The sequence below is a fragment of the Callorhinus ursinus genome, unplaced genomic scaffold, assembly GCF_003265705.2.
Source record: "Callorhinus ursinus isolate GAN/ISIS: 27379988/994484 unplaced genomic scaffold, GSC_fseal_2.0 scaffold12, whole genome shotgun sequence".
In the NCBI taxonomy this organism is placed as follows: domain Eukaryota; kingdom Metazoa; phylum Chordata; class Mammalia; order Carnivora; family Otariidae; genus Callorhinus; species Callorhinus ursinus.
In genome coordinates this window covers 33,350,105-33,372,348 of record NW_027397074.1, presented here as the reverse complement: position 1 = coordinate 33,372,348, position 22,244 = coordinate 33,350,105, and the positions used below count along the sequence as shown (strand labels likewise).

Genomic DNA, 22,244 nt, shown 5'->3' with positions numbered 1-22,244 from the left:
CTGTGTTAGGAAAGTTAGTTACTTCTCTTGCTCCTAACCATAATAACCTTATTAAGAAGTCCTATAGTGCCCTGCAGTTCAGTGTCCCCTATTCCCCAGGTCCTGGTGCTTCAGGGACTGTCACCTATGTGTGTTGTGTGTGCTCCACTCTTGAATCTAAGCCTCTTTTTCCTTTACTTGTCTGCAGAGGCCCTCTCTGCCTGTTGTGGGCAGCAAGGTATGTAGTGGTTTGCTTGTGAATGGAGATTTGCCCCTGCAGGAACTGAGGTCCTGTAAAAGTGCAGGTTAAGGCATGGGGTGTTGACAGGGTTTGCACTGGTCTTCTGGGGGAGGGGCCACCACAGGGGGACTGACATAAGAGTTATTGGAAAGGGGTGGGTCCACTGAAATGTGTTGGGCTGGCATGATGTGTTGGGGCTTTGTGCAAGCAAGTGAGGTTAGGAGTGTGAGCTCTAAGCTGGTCCTCACAGGTGGCTGTTGTTCACGCTGTGGGGTAGGAGAGGGAAATGGTACCTGCCAGCTCCTTTGTTCCTGGAGGGGTCTCCTAGTAATACCTGTCTCTTTAGGCTGTGCTCTGAGAAGAGCAAACCACTCTTCCTCCAATTTGCCCCCAGTATTTTTCAAACTGCTGGTTCTACAGTGTATCCACATGGGGTGTTGGTCCTGCTGTCTCTAAGGGCAGGGACTCCACTTCCTAAAGTATTCTGGGCTCTCCCAGACTGGAGCTTGTGCATTTTTAAAAATTCCAGGCTTTAAGTCTGGCTGGTTTTAAGAACTCAGGAAAGTTGGCCCATTTCACATTCAGAGGCAAATTGTAAAGAGATTTGTTCTCCCAGTGCATGGACTGCTGGTGCAAATCTGTTTTCTGCCCCTCTCAGTGCCAGCAGCTCCCTCCCCACCATGGGCGACAAGGTCCCTTTTGCTCTTAGACTGTGTCTTGGCCCTTGTTACCTTCACTGTGGCCTCTTCCCTGCCTTTAGTTGTGGAGTCTGTCCTGTCAGCCTTCCAGTCACTTCGTGGGTTATTTACACTGGTTGGGTTGTTATCTAGTTGTATTGGTGGGATGAGGTGGGCTTAGGGTTCTCCTACTCCACCATCTTCCCAGCTGGTAGGTATATACGTGTAAGTTGATGAACTCAAGGCTCATTAGATTTTCTGACTTACTGGATTGTCTCTAATTTTTGCTTTCTTGTGTACTTATTCTATCTTACTCTTTCTGAATACCCCTGCAAATTCTATTTAAACAAAATAGAGAAATACATAAATGTTAATTTAAATGAGCAATGTTGAATGCTGGAGTTGAGCTGAAAGTTGGAATGGAGTAGGGAAGATAGGAGAAATCTGTAGACAAGATTGACAGGTTTTAGTGACTAATTGGATTAAAAGTTCAGAAAGAAAAAGACATTTATATAGTTGTAGTTGAATGAATATGTTCAAATACATGAATTTGACATTAAAAAAATTAATGCTTCATTAAGGGTCCAATCTGAGTGAAGGGAAGCAAGCAATAGGCCTATATTTATTAAAGATACAATAGGACTGTGTTTTGTGTAGGTCAGATGACTAGATGTTTTTGTTAAATTCCCAGTGGGAAGGCCCCCATGGGTCTCCTTCAAGAAGAGATTAAGACTGGTAGGTTGGGCTTGACAACTGGTAATCCTTCATGGGCCGTAATAAGGAGACCTGACCTTTTGAGGGCATTTGGGAACAAGACCCTTCATATCAACTCAATACTTTGTTGCTAAAATATGAGGGTGGGTATGGAGGGATGTAAATCTACTGATTATGGCCACAGTACAATCCACGGACCTAGTCTGTATGAAGACTGTCATGGCAGTCAGCCACCGTTGCCACTGTCCCTTGGGACCAAACTCCCGCAACCTGGTAAGAGCCCTTTCGAGGGTTTAGTAGGACCTGATTTTTCATCTGTGTATTTAAAAAGCATTTGTTTAAATCTTCTGTTTTCAACTGATCATATTAAACTGCCCAAGCTAAATACTCGAAGTGATTTTTTTTTTTTTAACATTGTGGGAGAAAATATGAGAAACAAAAATTTTCCTCAAAATGTCTATAGGTGTAGTGGAGCTTGAGGTTAGACTTGTAAGTGACCATGGAATGTGCTAGGAAGGAAATAAGAGAACTTGATAAAACCCGGCTACAGGAGTTCAGTGTGGACTTGCCTTCAGCTAAGGAGGTCAACCAGATTCATTTATTCAGCAAATATTTGTTCAGTAGGCACTGCGTGAGGTCGTTAAGGTTTTTCTCAGTCCCATGATCCTACATTATTAAACTTTAATACTGTAAAAGGTTCTTAATTCTATAACTAGAAAAGAATGTGAATAAATTCCTTGAAATATAAACAGTACTTAAAAAGGCTTGCAAGTGCTGGGAGTATGCTTGGTTGCTGAACAAAATAGCGTAACAGTGTCCTTTCTTAAGAGTGGTCTAAAACCATGTCTTCCAAAAAATTTTTTATTGTGACTTGTTTGTTTTTTTATTTTTTTAAAAAAATATTTATTTGACACAGAGAGCACAAGTAGGTAGAGAGGCAGGCAGAGGGGGAGAAGTAGACTCCCTGCTGAGCAGGGAGCCTGATGCGGGACTCCATCCCAGGACCCTGGGATCTTGACCTGAGCCAAATGCAGACACTTAGCCAACTGAGCCACCCAGGCACCCCTATTGTGACTTGTTTAAAAGAACATTTTGCATGATGATTCCATTAAATGTGTATTTAAATACACACGTGCTCATATTTGAAAGAATTCAAGAAGACCCATCCTTACTGTTTGCTATGCATTCTAACTTACTGTTCTGTTAATTTCTAGTTCATTTATCCAAAAATGTTAATCTAAACTCACTAAATTGGCACACTCATAGGCCTTGATCTATAGTTTGAGAAAGATGAGTTTAAAACACTTTGTTATTTAGTCTCCTACAACTTTTGGAAAGAGTCAAAGGCCATGGGTATTTCTAATTATTTACATTTCTTTTGACTGGCTTTGTTTGGAACTTAATTATTTTATAGCTCTTTGAAGGCATTCTAGTAAAATTGGGATTTGTCTTTGGGAGTTCATTAATTCATTGACTCACTGTGCAGATATTGGAATGACTAGCAATGTCTTTCTCTTATTCGATGTTAAGATAATTGAAAGTAATTTTTGTGAAAAATAGCAATATGAGGTCTCTAAAAGTTGCTTTTAAGCTATTTTTCTGGTAAAATTCACTATGAAAAGAGATGAAGAGCTTAGAGTACAAGTTAAGCTTTTGACTATAAACAGTCTTGCCTACTGATTTACTTGAGGATGTACTTAAAGTTTCTTTAAAACAACCAAAAACCTTAGTGTGATGTCATATTAATAAGCTGAAATATGTTTGATCACTGTTAATAATGCTTTAAACTCAGGCGAATCATAGACCATTATGTCAAATATGTTAAATGAATCCATGGATGGAGAAAAGGCTTAAACACTTAAACTAATAATTTATTCCTTTCTAAGTCAGTGTTCTCTATTCATGGATTCATTTAGCAGATATTAACATATGGTCTGTGAGGTCAGGAATTCTGCCAGTCTTGGTTTATTATATCACAATGGTCTAGTATACTGCCTGGCAAATGTTAGATGTTTATTTTTGCTTGAATTACAGGAAATTACAGGAGACTTGACATTTTGACCACAAATGCAACAATATTATATGGTTCATCACTAATAAGATGAATGAAGTGCTGGAGACACAGTGGATGTGGACATACTCTTCTTGCTCCTGGATTTTACCACATCCTTCTCAGAGACTATTAGTACATTTGCAGAACTTAACTGTGTGCTCCAAAATCAGACTTGGGTCCACCCAAGTCCCTTCATTTCCTAAGTGTGAGATTATGGGCAGGTCACTGCTTCTGTGTCATCTATAAAGTGATGATAATAGTGACTTATTGCAATCTGATAGATTTTGCAGGCTGGTACTCTACACAGTATGCGTCACCTCTCAAACCATCAATCTTCATTCCTGTTAATATTACTAATACTACTTGGTTTGGAACGTGCCAAGCTCTGAGGTATAGACTTTGCTTTCTGTGAGTTGGCAGCTTGGTGAGGGAGATAGAAAAGGCAAACCGTAGGGTATGATGCTAAGTGTCTCTAGCAGTAAGAGTACTCTGGAAGTGGAGAGCAGGGATGCTGCCCCCAGAATGACTAGTAAAGCTTTCTGGGGGAAGCCAATCAGAACCCACAGCTGAGCAAGTGGGACTGAGCCTCCTACTTCCCTCCCAACCCAGGATGGGTGGAAGGTGTGCTGGGAAGCGGAGGAGGTAGCATAAGCAAAGACCTGGGTGTGCGAGAAAATGGCCTCCGAGTAAGAGGGGCATGAGAGAGATGAAGTGGTGTAGGGTTGAGTGGACTGAGTTCAAATCTTAAAGGGCCCAGCTCAAGAACCAGCAGGGGGTGACTTAAGGTTTGCAGGTGAGAAAAGCCCTCCAGAAGTGGTGAGAATGGGTTATGTTGGGATAAGATGAGACCAGCTAAGAGGATAGTACAATAATGGGGAGATGAGTGCCTTGATCACAGGGGTGTCAGTGAAGACAGAACTTTGGGAAGCTTCACATTAAGGGACACAAATTGTCACTTGTCACTTGCAGGGGGGCTTTGAGTACAGTATAAATTCTAAATTGTTAAGTATGCTTTGATCAATTAAGTTTACAATGAAAGGAATGGGGGATGGATGGACTACAAACCAAAGAGCAACGCACACTGAATCTTACAATAAATAGTTTTTATTGCTTGCACATAATACATATCCCACTCTCTGGTATTCTGTGAATATTACTGCATTGTCTTAGTTTACTTGTGATTGAAATTCCCCCCAGTGTCTAACAAAACATAAGTAATCCTGGCCTTAGAGCGGCTAAAGTTCTAGAAATGAAGGTAAGTAGTCACATGACTCAAAACACAACCACATTGCATAGGGAAAGTTATACTCATTACTGAGTTTTTGTAGCTAACTAGGTTAATGAAGAGCTTCTTGCATTTTCATAACCCTGAGACAACGCTGTGTTGTCAGATGTTACACTGTTTCTGGTAGATAAGACTGACTATGGTCATTTACTAAACAAATTAGTGTTTATTAGGTACTAGGTGAAAAGCAGTGGGTGAAAAGATGTTGTTCCTGCTATCACGGAACCTACCTTCTAGAAGATGGAAGGTCTTTTGATGAAGAATGGTAAAACTATTTCAAGTATGTTGTAGTGTACGACGGTAGTGTAGGAAAACTAAGTGTGATGTACATATCATATCGTAATTGTTTCCCCATTTAAGAGATAGTAGAGGAGGAGGACTCTAGGAGTTTAGAACATGACTAAGGCTCAAGCTGTAGTAAATGTTTAATCTAGGTTAACTATTTTATATTTTATCATAATTGATTTATTTTGCCAATCTTACTAGGTTATTACCTCGAATTTATCTCTCAAATGCCATCTACAAGCTTAGTTGGGTAGCCAGGCTACAATCACTGCATTGCCCAAAATGCAGCAGCTGCCGCCTCCTATCTGGTCTACATCTTTTGTCTCTACTAAATCTCTTCTCTACCTTGCAGCAAGACTAAAATTGAGGCTCCTAAATTCGTTTACTATTGCTGCTGTTAAAAGAAAAAAAAGTCCATGAACTGAGTAGCTTAAAGCAACATGAATTGATTAAACTTCTGGAAGTCGGAAGAGTCAGAAGTTTGATGTAAGTTTCACTGGGCTAAAATATAAAAGTGTTGGCAGTGCTATGTTCATTTTGGAAGCTCTAGGGACAATTGCCATTTTCTAGTTTCTGGAGGTCGTTCACGATCCTGGACTTGTGGTCCTCTATCACACTGAGCACTGATTCTGTTAACTCCTCTCCTGTTTTAACTCTTCTGCTTCTTGTTCATGTGTAAGAGCTCCTGTGATTATATTAGACCTACCCAGATAGTCCAGAAGGATTCATCTCAAGATCCTTAAATCACTTCTGTGAAGTTCATCCTGTGTGTAGGGTTATACCTTCACAGGTTTGGGGAATTAGGAGGTGGTCCTCTTTTAGGGGCCTTTCTGTCCTAAAACAATTTGAGGAGGTGAGCATTTTTTTTTAATAGGTGTAAATGTCCTCTCCTGCGTACAGGTTTTTTATGGCTTTCTCTTATAACAGTAAAACCCATAATACGGTCTGAGAGGTTCCCATGGCCTAGCCCAGTCTGGCTCGTGCCTGGACCTTCAGCCTCTTCATAGGCTCTTCTTCCCTTTGCTTACAGGATTTGATTGCAGTGGTTTCCTGGCCCTAAGGACCTTGCCATGGACTTTGCTTACACCAGCCCTTTGTACCCCTTTGCCTTTTTCCCCCCTGCCGCCACTCACCATCTGGATCCTACAGCAAATTCTGCTTCCTTAGGGAGTATCATCTTGGCCTTCCCTGTGCTGGTCACATAGTCCATTTGCTTGCAATCCTGGAGCCTGGCTTTCTTCATAGCGCTTGCTCACAGCTTGTATTTATTCTTTGGTGTTCTTTGATCTGTAAGCCTTGTGAAGGCAGTGTTTATTTTCATTGTGTACTCAATGCTGATCATTGATTCAGTGTGCAATAAATACTTATTAAAGGAATAGACTTAAAATGAAAAGACAGTGTGCCTATAAAGTAGCTTAGTGTTGTACATCTGTGTATTATTGTTGTAGCCACAGGCAGAATGGGGTTTTGGATTATGGAAAGGGTTGATTGAATAACAGAAGATTGGAGTTTAATAATTGAGTAAATCAATTGAATGTTCATATAAATGAAGTTAATTGCACTAAGTAATTTTCAGACCCTTCCATCTCTGTAAAAATGTGCATAAGACTTGAACTATCTAACATGAACATGTAGTATCTCACAGGCTAAGCGTTCTTAAAAAGATTTTTTTTGAAGTTTTATTAAATTTTAAAGTGACCTTTATTCAGAGTTGATAGTATGGGTCAGAGGCAGTTGGCCTGGTTTGGGCCTGTTGGCTCTGGAACATAGAGTTTAATGACATTAAGCTCTGTTAGCACTGGTGTTCAAGAGAAGTCTGCCAAGATGTAATGCAGTTGCCGCTCAGTGCTGTGGACAGTGCAGAGTGATAGGTCGGGAAGTCTTGAGGAAAATGTTGTACAACAGAAAAGTTGCTCAATCCTTTGTATGACTCAATAGGTTAATTCTTTATGTTTTATTACAAAGTTTATCATTTTGAGTCTCTTATATTTATACAATCTTAGTTTCCCTATTTAAGCTATAACATTTCACCTTGATGTAGGCAAAGTTTGTGTTAGATAAGTGATGCAGCTTTTTTTTTTTTTTTTTTTTAGCATTTCAGTGGACTTGAGAGAGAATCAAAACTTTTGGTATTCGAAACTCCTTTGAATTGCTCCTATTCTATTGAACAAAATACTTGGAAAGAATCAATTTAAAGGCCTATTACTGTACTCTTTTTTCTTAATTAACTGATAGTCTAAATCAAACTTAGTCAGGAATCTCTATTTTATAATATCTATATAGATGAAATATTTTATAGTCCATAGTGAAATTATGTTATTAAGTGGAGTATGAAATACTGATGATACTTTACTAGACCTGATAAAATGCATTAAACTGACTTTCAGTTCTCAATATCTCTAAGAAGTTACAGTAGTACTTACTAATTCAGTTTGTTACTAGCTTAACTTGTATAAGGCCCAGTTTATGTTAAATGTATGCACACTTTTCTTCTAGAGTATGTTGGATAAAGGACATTGTTGTAGCAGTAACAGGAGAGAACATGAAAGCAATGAAGTGTATTATTCAGAAGTACCAGCATCAGCGAATCTCCCTGGTTGAAGCTGGAGTGACCCGCCACAGGTCAATTTTCAATGGACTAAAAGCTCTGGCAGAGGACCAGCCTGACTCTAAACTCTCTAAGCCAGAAGTTGTGATAATCCATGATGCTGTGAGACCGTTTGTCGAGGAAGATGTCCTTCTTAAAGTTGTCACAGCTGCTAAGGAACATGGGGTGAGTGGTTAAATTTCCGAAAGTGGATAAAAGGCACAAATGTTATAGCAAATGTTAACTTGCTGGATTTTGATGAGATCATATTTAAATGTCCATTTTTTCTTTTGTTTTTAATTTTTATTTTTTAAATTAAAATGTATTTATTTCAGGGGTACAGGTCTTTGATTCATCAGTCTTAAACAATTCACGGTGCTCACCATAACACATACCCTCCCCAGTGTCCATCACCCAGCCACCCCATCCCTCCCACCTCCCTCCACTCCAGCAACCCTCAGTTTGTTTCCTGAGATTAGGAGTCTCTTATTGTTTGTCTCCCTCTCTGGTTTCATCTTGTTCCCTTTTTTCTTCTTTTCCCCTATGATCCTCTGCCTTGTTTCTCAAATTCCACATATCAGATCATATGATAATTGTCTATGATTGACTTATTTTGCATGGCATAATACCCTCTAATTCCAACCATGTCATTACGAATAAAAGATTTCACTTTTTGATGGCTGCATAATATTCCATTGTATATGTATACCACATCTTCTTTATCCATTCATGTGTTAATGGTAAATGTCTGTTTGACTTAAAGACATAATGCTAAATTTTTTTTAGGAAGCTTGAAGTATTCTATCATGAGACTGTACTAGAATTTATCTTTTCTTATAGTCCTTCATGACATGAGCTTTTTGGAGAAGAATGTAATACTGTTTTCAGAGTATGGCTCTGCATGTACACTGAAGAAATGAGAAGCATTGTGCACTTACCTGAAAATACCTAAGAAAACTCTCAAGTTTAGGAGGCACATAATAATAAAAAGTCTGGCTCATCACACCCGAATTGTGTTTTGACTTTTTGGGAGTGGTTTACTTTCCAGCACAAATAGCTGAATAGGATTTTCACACCGTTTAAAATAGTTTTAAGATGACGCTAAATTCTGTGTTCTAATTCACCAGAAGAACACGGGTTAGCAAAAGTCCTATTATCTGTAGAACGTCTTTGTTTGGTTCTTGTATTACTAGATAAAATCCTAAAAAGTTAAGAGGTTTATAGTCTAAATTTGAGATGAAATGAAAGTTGCTGTACACACTTGGGTACACCATGATAGCAATAGGCTGTGGAGTGGGGCATGTGTAGGCCCAGTTCTCAGGCTTTCTAGTTAGTGGTGTATGTGCAACTTGAGCAACCTCTTCGAGCCCCTTTGCTTTGTAAAAATACAGATGCTAATCCCTGTGGGTTTTTTTAGGGTTGGAAATTAGGTGTTAACTCTTCAGTAGAGGGCTAAGTACTTAAAAATAAAAAGGTATTAAGATGAATTACAACATCTAGGATTGTAGACAAATGGAAGGAGTCCTCTAAGCTTTCTCTGCTATATAGGTGGTGAGTTAAAAAATACCCATCTGGAATGTTGAAAAGCAAAGCTGGCAGCATCACAATTCCGGACTTCCAGCTCTATTACAAAGCTGTAATCATCAAGACAGTTTGGTACTGGCACAAAAACAGACACACAGATCAATGGAACAGAATCGAGAGCCCAGAAATGGACCCTCAACTCTATGGTCAACTAATCTTCGACAAAGCAGGAAAGAATGTCCAATGGCAAAAGACAGTCTCTTCAACAAATGGTGTTGGGAAAATTGGACAGCCACATGCAGAAGAATGAAACTGGACCATTTCCTTACACCACACACAAAAATAGACTCCAAATGGTTGAAAGACCTAAATGTGAGATAGGAATCCATCCAAATCCTAAAGGAGAACACAGGTAGCAACCTCTTCGACCTCAGCCACAGCAACTTCTTCCTAGAAACATCGCCAAAGGCAAGGGAAGCCAGGGCAAAAATGAACTATTGGGACTTCATCAAGATAAGCTTTTGCACAGCAAAAGAAACAGTCCACAAAACCAAAAGACAACCGACAGAATGGGAGAAGATATTTGCAAATGACATATCAGATAAAGGGCTAGTATCCAAAATCTATAAAGAACTTATCAAACTCAACACCCAAAGAACAAATAATCCAATCAAGAAATGGGCAGACGACATGAACAGACATTTTTCCAAAGAAGACATCCAAATGGCCAACAGACACATGAAAAAGTGCTCAACATCACTTGGCATCAGGGAAATCCAAATCAAAACCTCAATGAGATATCACCTCACATCAGTCAGAATGGCTAAAATTAACAAGTCAGGAAACGACAGAAGTTGGCGGGGATGTGGAGAAAGGGGAGCCCTCCTACACTGTTGGTGTGAATGCGAGCTGGTGCAGCCACTTTGGAAAACAGTATGGAGGTTCTTCAAAAAGTTGAAAATAGAGCGACCATACGGTCCAGCAATTGCACTACTGGGTATTTACCCCAAAGATACAAATGTAAGGATCCGAAGGGGTATGTGTACCCTGATGTTTATAGCAGCAATGTCCGCAATAGCCAAACTATGGAAAGAGCCAAGATGTCCATCGACAGATGAATGGATAAAGAAGATGTGGTATATCTACAATGGAATGTTATACAGCCATCAAAAGGAATGAAATCTTCCCATTTGCATCAACATGGATGGAACTGGAGGGTGTTATGCTAAGCAAAATAAGTCAGAGAAAGACATGTATCATATGACCTCACTGATATGAGGAATTAATCTCAGGAAGCAAACTGAGGGTTGCTGGAGTGGTGGGGGGGTGGGAGGGATGGGGGTGGCTGGGTGATAGACATTGGGGAGGGTATGTGCTATGGTGAGCACTGTGAATTGTGTAAGACTGTTGAATCACAGACCTGTACCTCTGAAACAAATATTATATATTAAAAAAAGGAAGGGAAAAATGAATGGGGGAGGAAATCAGAGGGGGAGACGAACCATGATAGACTATGGACTCTGAGAAACAAACTGAGGGTTCTAGAGGTGAGGGGGGTGGGTGATGGGTTAGCCCAGTGATGGGTATTAAGGAGGGCATGTACTGCATGGAGCACTGGGTGTTATATGAAAACAATGAATCATGGAACACTATATCAAAAACTAATGATGTAATGTATGGTGATTAACATAACATAATTAAAGATGCCAGATTTGATGATAAAATATTTCTAAGTTAACCATAAAAAAAAAAAAACACCCATCTGGAAAAGTTAGTGTGTGATTTCTCAAAAAGATAGTGTGTGATTTCTCTTTAGTTACCTATATACAGCTGCAATCTCTTTCTCAGGAAATTGTTTCTAAAGTTACTTCTTCCCCCTGACAACATGAATTCCTTTTAAACCTGTATAAGAATTCCATAAATCAAAGAAACCCTTTTTCTTCAATGTAATTTAAAGGTACCTTGATGGAGTGAAAATTGTGACAGAGGTATGCTAACTGACCTCAAAACTTGATCATGGCTCCCCTACTTCTCTGACCCCTTCCTGTTCTGCAGGCTCCTCAGCTTTGCTAAAGGCAATATGATCAGTTAGAAGTGCCCTGAGGAGGAATGAAGAAACACAGGATTTAGAATTTTAAAGAATTAGAGTGAAACTTGACAAATTTGAGTAAGTTCCTAGGGAGGACTAGATAGTTGGGGCAGATAATTAAAAATTTATAGTACCTGGTCAGTATAATTAGAGGTCTTTGCCTATATTACCTTTTGGAAAGCTATCAATCAAGCTCACTATAGAAATTACACATTTGGAATTTTTGGTTCGTTATTCTTTTTGAGATCTTATTTCTAGGATTGTCAGTAAAGTGATACTTTCGGTAGTGGGTCTAAAACTGAAGAGGACTCTCCTGCTGTAGTTATAAGCCAGGATACCCTAATTTAACTGATGACTTAATGAAACATTAACAGATATAGCAGTTACTGACTTTGTTGCAGATTTGTTGGAATTCCTGGACTATCTTTATAATTAAGCTTAATCAGAATAACTTATGTATTATGTACATGATTAAATCATACATGATATTTTAATGAAATCGCTGAAGCTTGGCATTAAGAAGCTAGTTTTAAGTGGTATCTTCACAATTTATTTTGAAGCTTCAGAAACCTGGTGTCTGCTAGAAATGATGACTTGTTTTGATGGTATTAGGGAATAATTTTCAAGAAAGTAGAAAATGAGTTTCATACAGGTATGTGAAATTCTTAACATGCTCATGTTATTAATGAAAGAACCAGGCACAGGTTAGAATCCAGAGAAGCGCACATTTTCATGAAATAAAGCAATACTGAAATGAACGCACATAGGCAAAACTGTTTCTCCCCACCCCCCCATGTGAGGGGTGTCAAACCTCCACTGGGCAGAGTGGATTTGCATCTTGATAGGCACGTATGATTTTGCATTGCTGTCAGTTACCTGTAACTTGGTGAATGTTGTAAAAGAGCTCAAAGGCAATGGAAGATTTCATTCAGATAATCTAGAAGGATTGTCTCTGAACAATACATAGTCTTACACTGAAGACATTCAGCATCTCTTGGTTCTCCTAAATTATAAAGGTTAGGATAGTGACCCAATAACCTTAGGTAATCCAGGTACTACTTCATGCCAACACTCTCACAGTGTTCTAAATTCTAATTGTAAAAACATAAGTGGAATTGAGACTTGGCATGGTAGTTGAAGTTCTTGTGTTGGTGGAAAGGAATGACACCTTCTTACCCTCTAGGCATTAAATTGCCCAAGACTGGTCTGAATTGGATAACATCCCAAGGCAAGAAAATGGTGAGCTTAGTCAGAGACACTAAAGCACTTGGTTTCCGTGACTTCTTTTGAACTAATTCTCCTTTGTTCTCTTAAATTGTGTTGTACAGATTCTTAACGGATTCTCTTTTCTCTTAGCTCTTAACTTTCAAGCTGTACCCAAAGGTCCCTTGCAGATTAAATCCTTTCCTGCATAAGGTAGACACTGAGGCAGCCCCTTGGAGAGCATACATGTTAAAGGGAACTGTGAAATTTTAACTTCTTGGTTTAAAAACCATTTTCAAATTGAAGATTACTTCAAAATACTAAGATGTCCCAAATTAAGGCTGAAAATTGAGTTATCTGCAAGCAGGAACTCAGAACTGTCACCAGGACCCAGGTTATCTTGTAAGCTTCATTTCTGGGTTCCATGGAGGGGAGTAGACTTCAATAGAGCTAGCAGATAAACCCTTTCAGGATTAATTCTGCTTTTCACTTGATGATCATTTGCTAGGGTATACATTTCTAAGTTTATAACTATTTTTTCTTTCCCAGTACTTTGAAAATATATCATTGTGTCCTGGCTTTAATTCTGCTTGTGAGAAGTCTGTTGACCAGTATAATAGTATCCCTTCAAAGTCTAATTTTATCCCTTGAAAGTTACCTGCCTTTTCTGTTAGGCTGACTTTATTTTTATTTATTTTATTCGAGTTTTTAAATTCCAGTTAAGGTACAGTGTAATAATAGTTTTAGGTGTAGAATTTAGTGATTCATCACTTCCATATAACACCTGGTGTTCGTCCTAACAAGTGCCCTCCTTAATCCCCATCACCCACTATTCCCCCTGCCCAACCCTCATTCAGTAACCCAAAATTTATTCTCTATAGTTAAGAGGCTTTCCTGGCTTGTCTCTTCCCCTCACTCCCATATGTTCACTTGTTTTGTTTCTTAAATTCCACATATGAGTGAAATCCTGTGGTATTTGTCTTTCTCTGATTGACTTATTTCACTCCATATAATACTGTCTAGCTCGATCCATGTCCTTGCAAATGGCAAGATGTCATTCTTTTTTTTTGGCTGAGTTACACTCCATTGCACATATATTCCACATCTTCTTGATCCATTCATCAAGAGTTGTACACTTGGGCTCTCTCCATAGTTTGGCTATTGATAATGCTGCTGTGAACATCAGGATGCATGTGTCCCTTCAAATCTGTGTTTTTGTGTTCTTTGGGTAAATAATTAGTAGTGGGAATGCTGAATCTTAGGGTAGTTCTACTTTTACATTTTTCAGGAAACTCTATACTGTTTTTTAGAGTGATTGTACCAGTTGGCATTCCTACCAACAGTGTAAGAGGTATCCCCATTTCTCTGTATCTTTGCCAACACCTGTTGTTTCTTGTTAATTTTAGCCATTCTGGCAGGTGTGAGGTGATATCTCATTGTAGTTTTGATTTGCATTTCCCTAATCATGAATGATGTCAAGCATCTTCCATGTGTCTGTTAGCCATCTGTATGTCTTCTTTGGACAATGTCCAAACTCTTTATCTCTCCTTCTATTATGAATGATAGGTTTGTGGGATAGAGTAGTTCTTGGCTGCAGATTTTTCCCATTCAGCATATTAAAGATACCATGCCACTCTCTTCTGGCTTGCTAAGTTTCTGCGTTGAGATCTGTGGCTAGCCTTAGGGGCCTTCCCTTGTAAGTTAGGGACTTAGTTACTGCTCCTGAGAGAAATGGCTTTATGAAGAAGAGGTCATATTATTTTCAGGGCCTGATGTTTCAGCAGGTGTCTCTGCTGTGTACTCTGTACTCTGCCCTCTGCTGCTGAGTTTTGGCTGCTCTGTCCATCAGGTCAGTCATCTATAGAAGCTCTTCTTGCCTGTAGTGGGCAGTGTTTGGACCTTGGCCAGAGTGTGGCAAGTTTAAACTAGATGTGCTCTGGTCTGTTTGTTAAATGAGACCTGATACTACTTCCACTAGAACTGAAGCCTTGCAGAACTCTATGGTTGGAAGATGTGATGTATGTGGGGGTTCCTGCTGGTATTTGGGGGAAGGGGCCCACTGTACTTTTGCTTTTTGCTTTTGAGATACTTTCTTTATTACTATATTTTGCAAATTTAACTACAATATGTCTTGATGTGGCCTGCTTTTGTTGATTTTGATGAGAATTTTCTCTGTCTCCTGAATTGGGATCTCTGTTTTCTCCCCTGAAAAGGGAAGTTTTCAGCTATTTTCTCAAATAAACCTTCTGCCTCCTTTTCTCTCTCTTCTTCCTCTGGGACTCCTATGATAGGAATCTTACTATGTTTGATGGAGTCACTGAGTTCCCTAAGTCTATTCTAGTGATTCATAAATCTTTCTTCAATTCAAAATTTTCTATAATTTTATCTTCTATATCATTTACTCATTTCTCTGCTTCTTCCATCCTTGTGGTCATTGCATCCATTTGGTTTTGAATCTAAGTACTGCTGTTTTAATTTCTGCCTGATTGTTTTTTAACTCTTCTCTGTTGTAAGGTTCTCCCTGATGTCTTCCATGTTTTTCTCAAGCCTGGCGAGTATCCTTAATTGTTGCTTTAAATTCTCCCTCAGGCATACTACTTGTATCTGTTTTGATTAGATCTCTAGCCACCATCTTTTCTTGTTCTTTCTTGTGGGATGAATTCTTCCATCTTGGCATTTTTGTATAGGTCTCTGTCATCTTCTGTGTGTTAGAAAAGCCTGTTACATTTCCTGCTCCTGAGAGTAATAGCTTTATGAAGAAGAAGTCATATAGTTTTCAGGGCCTGGTGTTTCAGCAGGTGTCTCTGCTGTGTACTCTGTACTCTGCCCTCTGCTGCTGAGTTTTGGCTGCTCTGTCAGGTCAGTGATCTATAGAAGCTCTCCTTGCCGATAGTGGGCAGTGTTTGGACCTTGGCCAGAGTGTGGCAAGTTTAAACTAGATGTGCTCTGGTCTTTTTGTTAAATGAGACCTGATACTACTTCCACTAGAACTGAAGCCTTGCAAAACTCTATGGTTGGAAGACGTGATGTATGTGGGGTTCCTGCTGGTGTTTGGGGGAAGGGGCCCTCTGTACTGGGCTGTAGACACACTTGCCTGAGAAAAGCAGTAGCAGCAGAGCACTGGGGGTGGGACTTGGTTTAAGCAGGTTAGGCAGCCAGTGTTGGAGCTAGGCTGTTTACTGAAGCTGCTTTATGCTGAGGGATTAAGGAAGGAAATGGTACCAGTCAGCTCCTTTGTTCCTAGAGAGGGGTCTCTGTGCTTGCTGCTCTCAGGGAAGCACCCCCCAGAAGAGTGCATTATTTCCCTGTGTACATCCCTGGCATTTTTCAGATTGCTGTTTTCATGCAGCCTGTCTCCAGGTTGCTTGCCTGCCTGGAGCAGTGCAGTATCCTTTGGGCTCTATGCCAGCTAAACCTGCTGACTTTTAAAACTCCAAACTTTAATGTTGTGCTATGGCAGAGGGGGTGGGCTGTGCTGGTTTTCTGGGGGAGGAGTCTCACCACATGGGATGGATGCAGGTTTTACCTAGAAGGGCAGTCACACCAGAGTGAAGGGGCATGCAATTTGCAGCAAAGTAGGCTAAACAGCCAGTGTCTGGGTTAGCTGCCCTTGGCTGGTGTCTCTGCACCAATGCAGAGGGGTGGGGGAGGGGAATGGTGCCCACTGGCTCCTTTGTCCCCAGAGAGGCGTAGCTGCAAAATCCATGTCTCACAGATGCTAGAAGAGCAAACAGCCTCTCCCTTTGTGCCTTAAGTGACCTTCCAATCATGCACTGGGTGGTTAGCCTGCTTTCTGTCCCGGAGCAGGGCAGTGCCCTAGGGCTCTGTTCCAGCATGACCTCTAAAAACTCTGGTCTTTGAGCCCTGCTGCTTGTAAAAACTCAGGACCATCAGCCTCCATAGTTTTCCCAGCCAGTGGCTTTGGGTAAGTGTTCTCCTCCTGAGACCCCCTCTGCACTCCCGTCTCTCTCTCTCTGAGCTCTCTCTGACCAGGGCTCCCTCACCTCCACAGTACTTGCAGTGCATTTCTCCCCCAAACTACATCTCTGCACTTTGTACTTTCCTCTGTGTGGCTCTTCTCTCCCTCTAGTTGTGCAGTTTGTTCTGTCAGAACTCAGGTCAATTTCGTGGGTATTTAGAATGATTGGATAATTACCTTGTTACCTTAGAGGGACAAGGCAAGTCTAGGGTCCTCCTACTCCATCACTATCTTAGCTATGGAGGGTCCATCAGGTTGATTTTTAAAGTCCCTTATTTTTCGCAGGTAATGTGCACTCTCTGTAATACGTGACTAGATAAGAATTTTTTTGTCCTTTGCCTTGTATTTATTCATGAGTTTTGATTTACATCTTACCCATTTCTAGAAACTTCTGTACCATTATCCTTTAAATATTGACCTTCCCCCATTTCCCACCCTGCAGCTTTATCTCTTTTACTTCTGCATCACTGTATGTATGGTAAACCTTACCCTGTCCTCTCATTACCTTTTTTTCCCGTGTGTGCGCGTGCATGCTTGTGTAGGAGGGTGGTGTCTTCTGGGAGAATTCAGTTTTCATTTTTTCAGCCCTAATGTAATCTCTTGTTGAAGTGTTCTTCCAATTAAAATTTTAATTTCTAGAAGTTTGATTCAGTCCTTTTCAAATGTCGTTTGGCTCCTTTTCCTTATGATCTTATATTCTATTTTTCAGTATTTAAATCTGTAGCTAATGTAATTCTTTGTAGTTCTTCATTACTTCACTTGTGATTTGTTTACTCCTCTGTTGAGTAAATTGTATTGTAGGCCCATGTTTGGCAAGACATAAGTAGGAGTCCTTTGGGCATGGGATGAGGATATGTTTCTGGAACAGATTTGTGTTGGTTCTGCTGGGGATCCTGAGGGCTTTACCATTTTGGGATCTCTTTATGTTAATTTTTGGCTTGAGGTTTTATGCATCTTATGGTAATGTTAAGCCAAAATCTGAACTTACATCAAATCAAGGTGATGATTAGGACTTCTCAGGGGAGATTCCCCTCCCTGTCAGAATCCAAACCAGGACAGCAAACAATTCTGTGCAGTCCTACCACACTGGATACTGACTTTAGGTGGTCTACCTTTTAAATGGTTACATGGATCTTTATGTGAGGACCACAGTTCTACCTGACCAAGTAGCATAGGCTCACAATGTCATTCCTCAATCCCTTCCATTTGTTTAAACTAAAACCTCTTATTAACCCAAAACATCTCTGCTGTTTTCCTTGGGTTCTGGCTCTGATGTTAGTCCTAGGGAGTTACCTAGTGAGTCCTAGTTTAAAAAAAAAAAAAAAAAAAACTTAAAAAAAAAAATTAAAAATAACATGGGGGGAAGCTGTTAATAACATATCTTCTGAATTTTTTAAATAGCAAGAGGTTTTGCAAGATAATTTGTCAGCCATACTGCTGAAAGTACAAGAGTTTTACTAAGTATAAATTACTTCTGTATTTCTGCATATTTCCAGAGATGAAAAGCAGTAACAAGGACATTGTTCTAAGAGAGATGTTGGCAAGGATAAAATAACTTGGAACACAGAAATGAAAGAGAATCATTTTAGGACTTCTAAGCTAGCTCTTATATTTGCAAAACTCCAGTAATAACATGAATTTGAAAATGACAGTGCATCAGGAAAGCAGTCTCCTTGAGATGTGCTCCCGAGGGAAGACACTTCCTTAATTACTTGCACGAATTTAAGCCCTCTGTTCTTACATCTCTAATCATGTTTTATCCTCTCCTCCTTAATCAACTTCTGACAATAACCGTCACATTTATTGCTCCCGCTTTTGCACCTTCAGTTTACTCATCAGTGCACAGCAATCTGGCTTTTTTCTCCTCTGACTCCTCTGTCCAAGTGCACCTGTAACATCTCAATTCCTAAATTAGATGTGCATTTTTAGTCTGTTGTAAAATAAAGAAGCTGAGTGGCTTTTGTACTTGGCTCCTTGAAGGGAGAATGAACATAATTGGGATTTTCCAAATACTAGGATGGTCTTTATGGGTGTTCCTTTTTTTTTTTTTATGAGCCCCTTGGATCTCCCCTGAGCTTATGCTAATGAGATCACTCAGGATGGAGGCTGGTCACCAGAAATACTAATGGTGTCTAATTAATAATGGTGATTGGAGATTTGAGGCTTTGAATCAGCCCCACCTCTGGGGGAGAGGAATAGGGCTGGAGACTGAATTCAACCACATGGTCGGGGATTCAGTTGCTCATAATGCCAAAATGATATCCCAGTAAAAACCCTGGATGCTGAAGCTCAGGGAAGCTAACTGGTTGAACAGTGGTGTGCTGACAGCATGGCACTTGCTTATTCCATGAGGAGAGGGCACCAGGGAAGCTGTGTTGTGCACTCTCCCAGACCCTGCCCTGTGTCTCTCTTCATTTATCTGCTCTGATAAAATATCCTTGGTCATAAACGTGTAATCCAAAGTAATCATCAAAATGTAGCATTTTCCTGAGTTCCAGGAGTTTTGGTGAACTTCATTGGGGGCTGTGAGAACCTCCTGCACTTGGAGTCAGTTGGTCAGGAGTGTATGTGATGTGAGGACCTCACTTGTGTCTGGTATCTACAGTAACGGCAGTCTGGTTGTGAACTGTGGGGATTGTGCTAACTCCAGTTGACTGACATTAGAAATGAATTGTATTATAACATACCAATATGTACACAGTGGCTTAGTTAAATTTGACGGTGTTAACCAGATCTTCCTTCTGCAGCTGTACCTTGTCTTCTGTGACTATAGTCTTTACCTTTTTTTTTTTTTTTTTGACCTCTCTTTTCGGATCCATCTTCCATACTCTAAACATTCCCTTTAACTTCTATTATAACTTAACAAAGTAATTTTGAGCAATGAAAATCATGCTCACGTTACTTAACTGAAAAAATGACCTACAGTAAAATTCACTTTAGGGAAGGTACATAGTCTGAGTGTTTATATCTATAGATGATTGTAATCACAGCAGAACTTCCTAACACTCGAAAGAGTTGCCTCCTGGTGCTGCTTGGTACTCAGACCTTTGCTGTCTTCCTAATCTCTGTCAACTATTGATGTGTTCTCTGTCCCTATGTTTTTGTCTCTTCCAAAAATCCTACAACATGTAACTCTGGCAGATGATTATTCTACTTGGTACAAAGCATTTCCATGTAACCATTTTACCACTTGACATGTTCTATCCAAAATTTCTGTCATGTTACACCTTCTCTGCTATAATTCCAGACATTGTATGTTAAACTTCCAGCTGAACAGAACCACTGAAATTTGCCTTTTTCAGCATGTCTGAATTCATTAATACTCCCTGATCTCTTTCCTTGAATTAGCTTCTGGAGACAAGGGGGGGAACCATTGATTTCCTGCCCAATCCCCCTACCCCCCCACCCCTGCCCCAAGAGGAAATAACCTAAGATTTGAAGTTTAGAAAGATGACTGTCTTCCTGGTTTGATATGTGGAGTACAGGAGGAGATTGAGGGAACTGAAATTGGTTTGGGTTCTACAGTATTGATCCAGCTGAGTGGTGAAGGTCTCTTTAAGCCAATTGAAATAGAGAAAGAAGTAGAGGTTGGGGAAAAAAAAAAGTTAAGGGACTTGGATTGGCCGGACCTGATTGGATGATGTGAGCCATGAGGTAATAAAATACGAGTACTTTCGTATGCTTCAATTTTTCTTTGCCCTTCCCTGCCAGTAGATCCGATCTTCTTGTGCTAAAATCCCTGTGCTTCTGCACTCCCTGCATCCTTCCGAGGTTGTGTGAAATTAGTTGAGACACTGAACTGCTTGCTGAAACTAGGCAGACCTACTGATGGATATAGTACCTAAAGAGTTTATTTTTTTTAAAAATTTATTTTTTAAATATTTGAGAGAGCATGCACAAGCTCAAGGAGCAGGGGGCAGGTGCAGAGGGAAAGGGAGAAGCAGACTCCCTGCTGAGCCCAGAGCCTGACGTGGGGCTCAATCTCAGGACCCTGAGATCATGACCTGAGCCCAAGACAGATGCCTAACTGACCGAGCCACCAAGGTGCCCCTAATTAAAGATTTTCAACTGCTTGTGATCTTATCAACACTTGACCAAGGTACATCTTACTGCTTATCTCATAAGAGTCCCCTATACTTAATATATTGGGTGGTTTTTCCAGTAGTAAGGCAAAAGGGATTTTTGTAGATTTCCAGACCTTAGTTTTTTTCTATATCTGAATATGGAAGTGGCACAGGGTTTCTCAACCTTGGCACACTTGACATTTTGGGTAAGATGCTCTCTGTTGGGGGACTATCCCATGTCCTGTAGGATGGTTAGTTTTTAGTTAGAAAATCCGAGTACTTTTCTGAAGAGAAGCAGTGTAATTTAATAACCAGAAACTCTGACATGGGGGTGTATGAGTGTGTGAGCCATATTTGTGTTTTATAGTAGGGCTATACTTAATAATGATTAAAGAACACTTCAGAAGTAAAAGTTAATATGTGTGCATCAGGAAGAATATACTCTTTGACTACCCAGTATTAGAAATTTATGCGAAGGATTGTGGGCTTATTTTAAAAGAGCTGAAAAATAACTTGGCAGATGATGTTATTTTCCCGAACAAAGAATCTTAAGTAGAATTGACCATGGCTAATAGTAACTTGTACTGGCTTTCTATTGGTTAGTTTTGATCATGATCAAGTGCTTTGAAGCTCATAGTTCAGTATTAGGTGGGGGTCAGGTAATAAGTGTTCCTGGGCCATTGGATTCTGTCTCTTACTGAAGGGAAAGAAACATTGGTATTAAGTCCTACGCCTAAAGAAGCAATTTGATTTGTGAGAAAGCAGTGAAGTCTGATGATCTAGTGGGAAAGTTGAGGCATATTTTGACAAAAGTTGAAGTGCCCAGGGCAGGTGGTGAATTATTCCCTGACTACTAGGGAATGAGGTGAAACTTGATCTGTTCCTGATGTTGCAAAAGCTGCGTGAAAAGCTTTTCTTTTGCTTATCCAAAACTACTACCCCTGTATATTCTATGTATTACTCTCAAATGAAGTTGAAGAAGGGGGGCAGATCAAGGAACCATGGTATGTCTAGGAATTAAAATGTAATAAAGCTTATTAAACATTGAGAACATCCATGAAGAATACTTCAGATCATATTAGATTTAAGTTAAATGGTACTACTTTAATTTTCACGAATTAAAGTTGAGTATATCAAATATGGGCCTTATTCTTGCTACATATACTGTTTTTTAGGGGCCCTTGGAGTGATAGAGCAATTTGGATAGGTTTTCATAAAATACTTGCATTTCTGTATTGAATACATTATTTTTTATGGAAGGAGATTTGAGGTGGTATTTTATCAAAATATGAAATACTCAATCTCATAATGGCCGATGATTACCTTTAGAGATGTGATTATGTAAACATGTATTAAGTAGTCTTAGACTAAAGACAACTCAGCTAAATGAAATTGTAATTATATAGTCAGGATTTCTATAGTGCATTGTCATAATTAGCTTGAATGCCGAAATGTGAGTAGGAATGCATGTCAGCACCTGCTCTGTGTATGGACAAGTATTGTTCAAATGTGCTTTTAAAAATAGAAGAGGTGGGGTTCATTTTTCCACATTGTATGATTTGTA

The 22,244-nt window shown here is 39.8% G+C and overlaps 1 protein-coding gene across 1 annotated transcript in view; it reads left to right on the top strand.

The window, feature by feature from the left end:
• Window positions 1-22,244, top strand: part of CRPPA (CDP-L-ribitol pyrophosphorylase A) — a 408,855-nt gene that overhangs the window by 9,408 nt on the left and 377,203 nt on the right. The window contains exon 2 of the mRNA XM_025873381.2: window positions 7,731-8,007. Within this exon, the coding sequence (XP_025729166.2) occupies window positions 7,731-8,007 (277 nt within the window). The remainder of the gene's footprint in view (window positions 1-7,730; window positions 8,008-22,244) is intronic.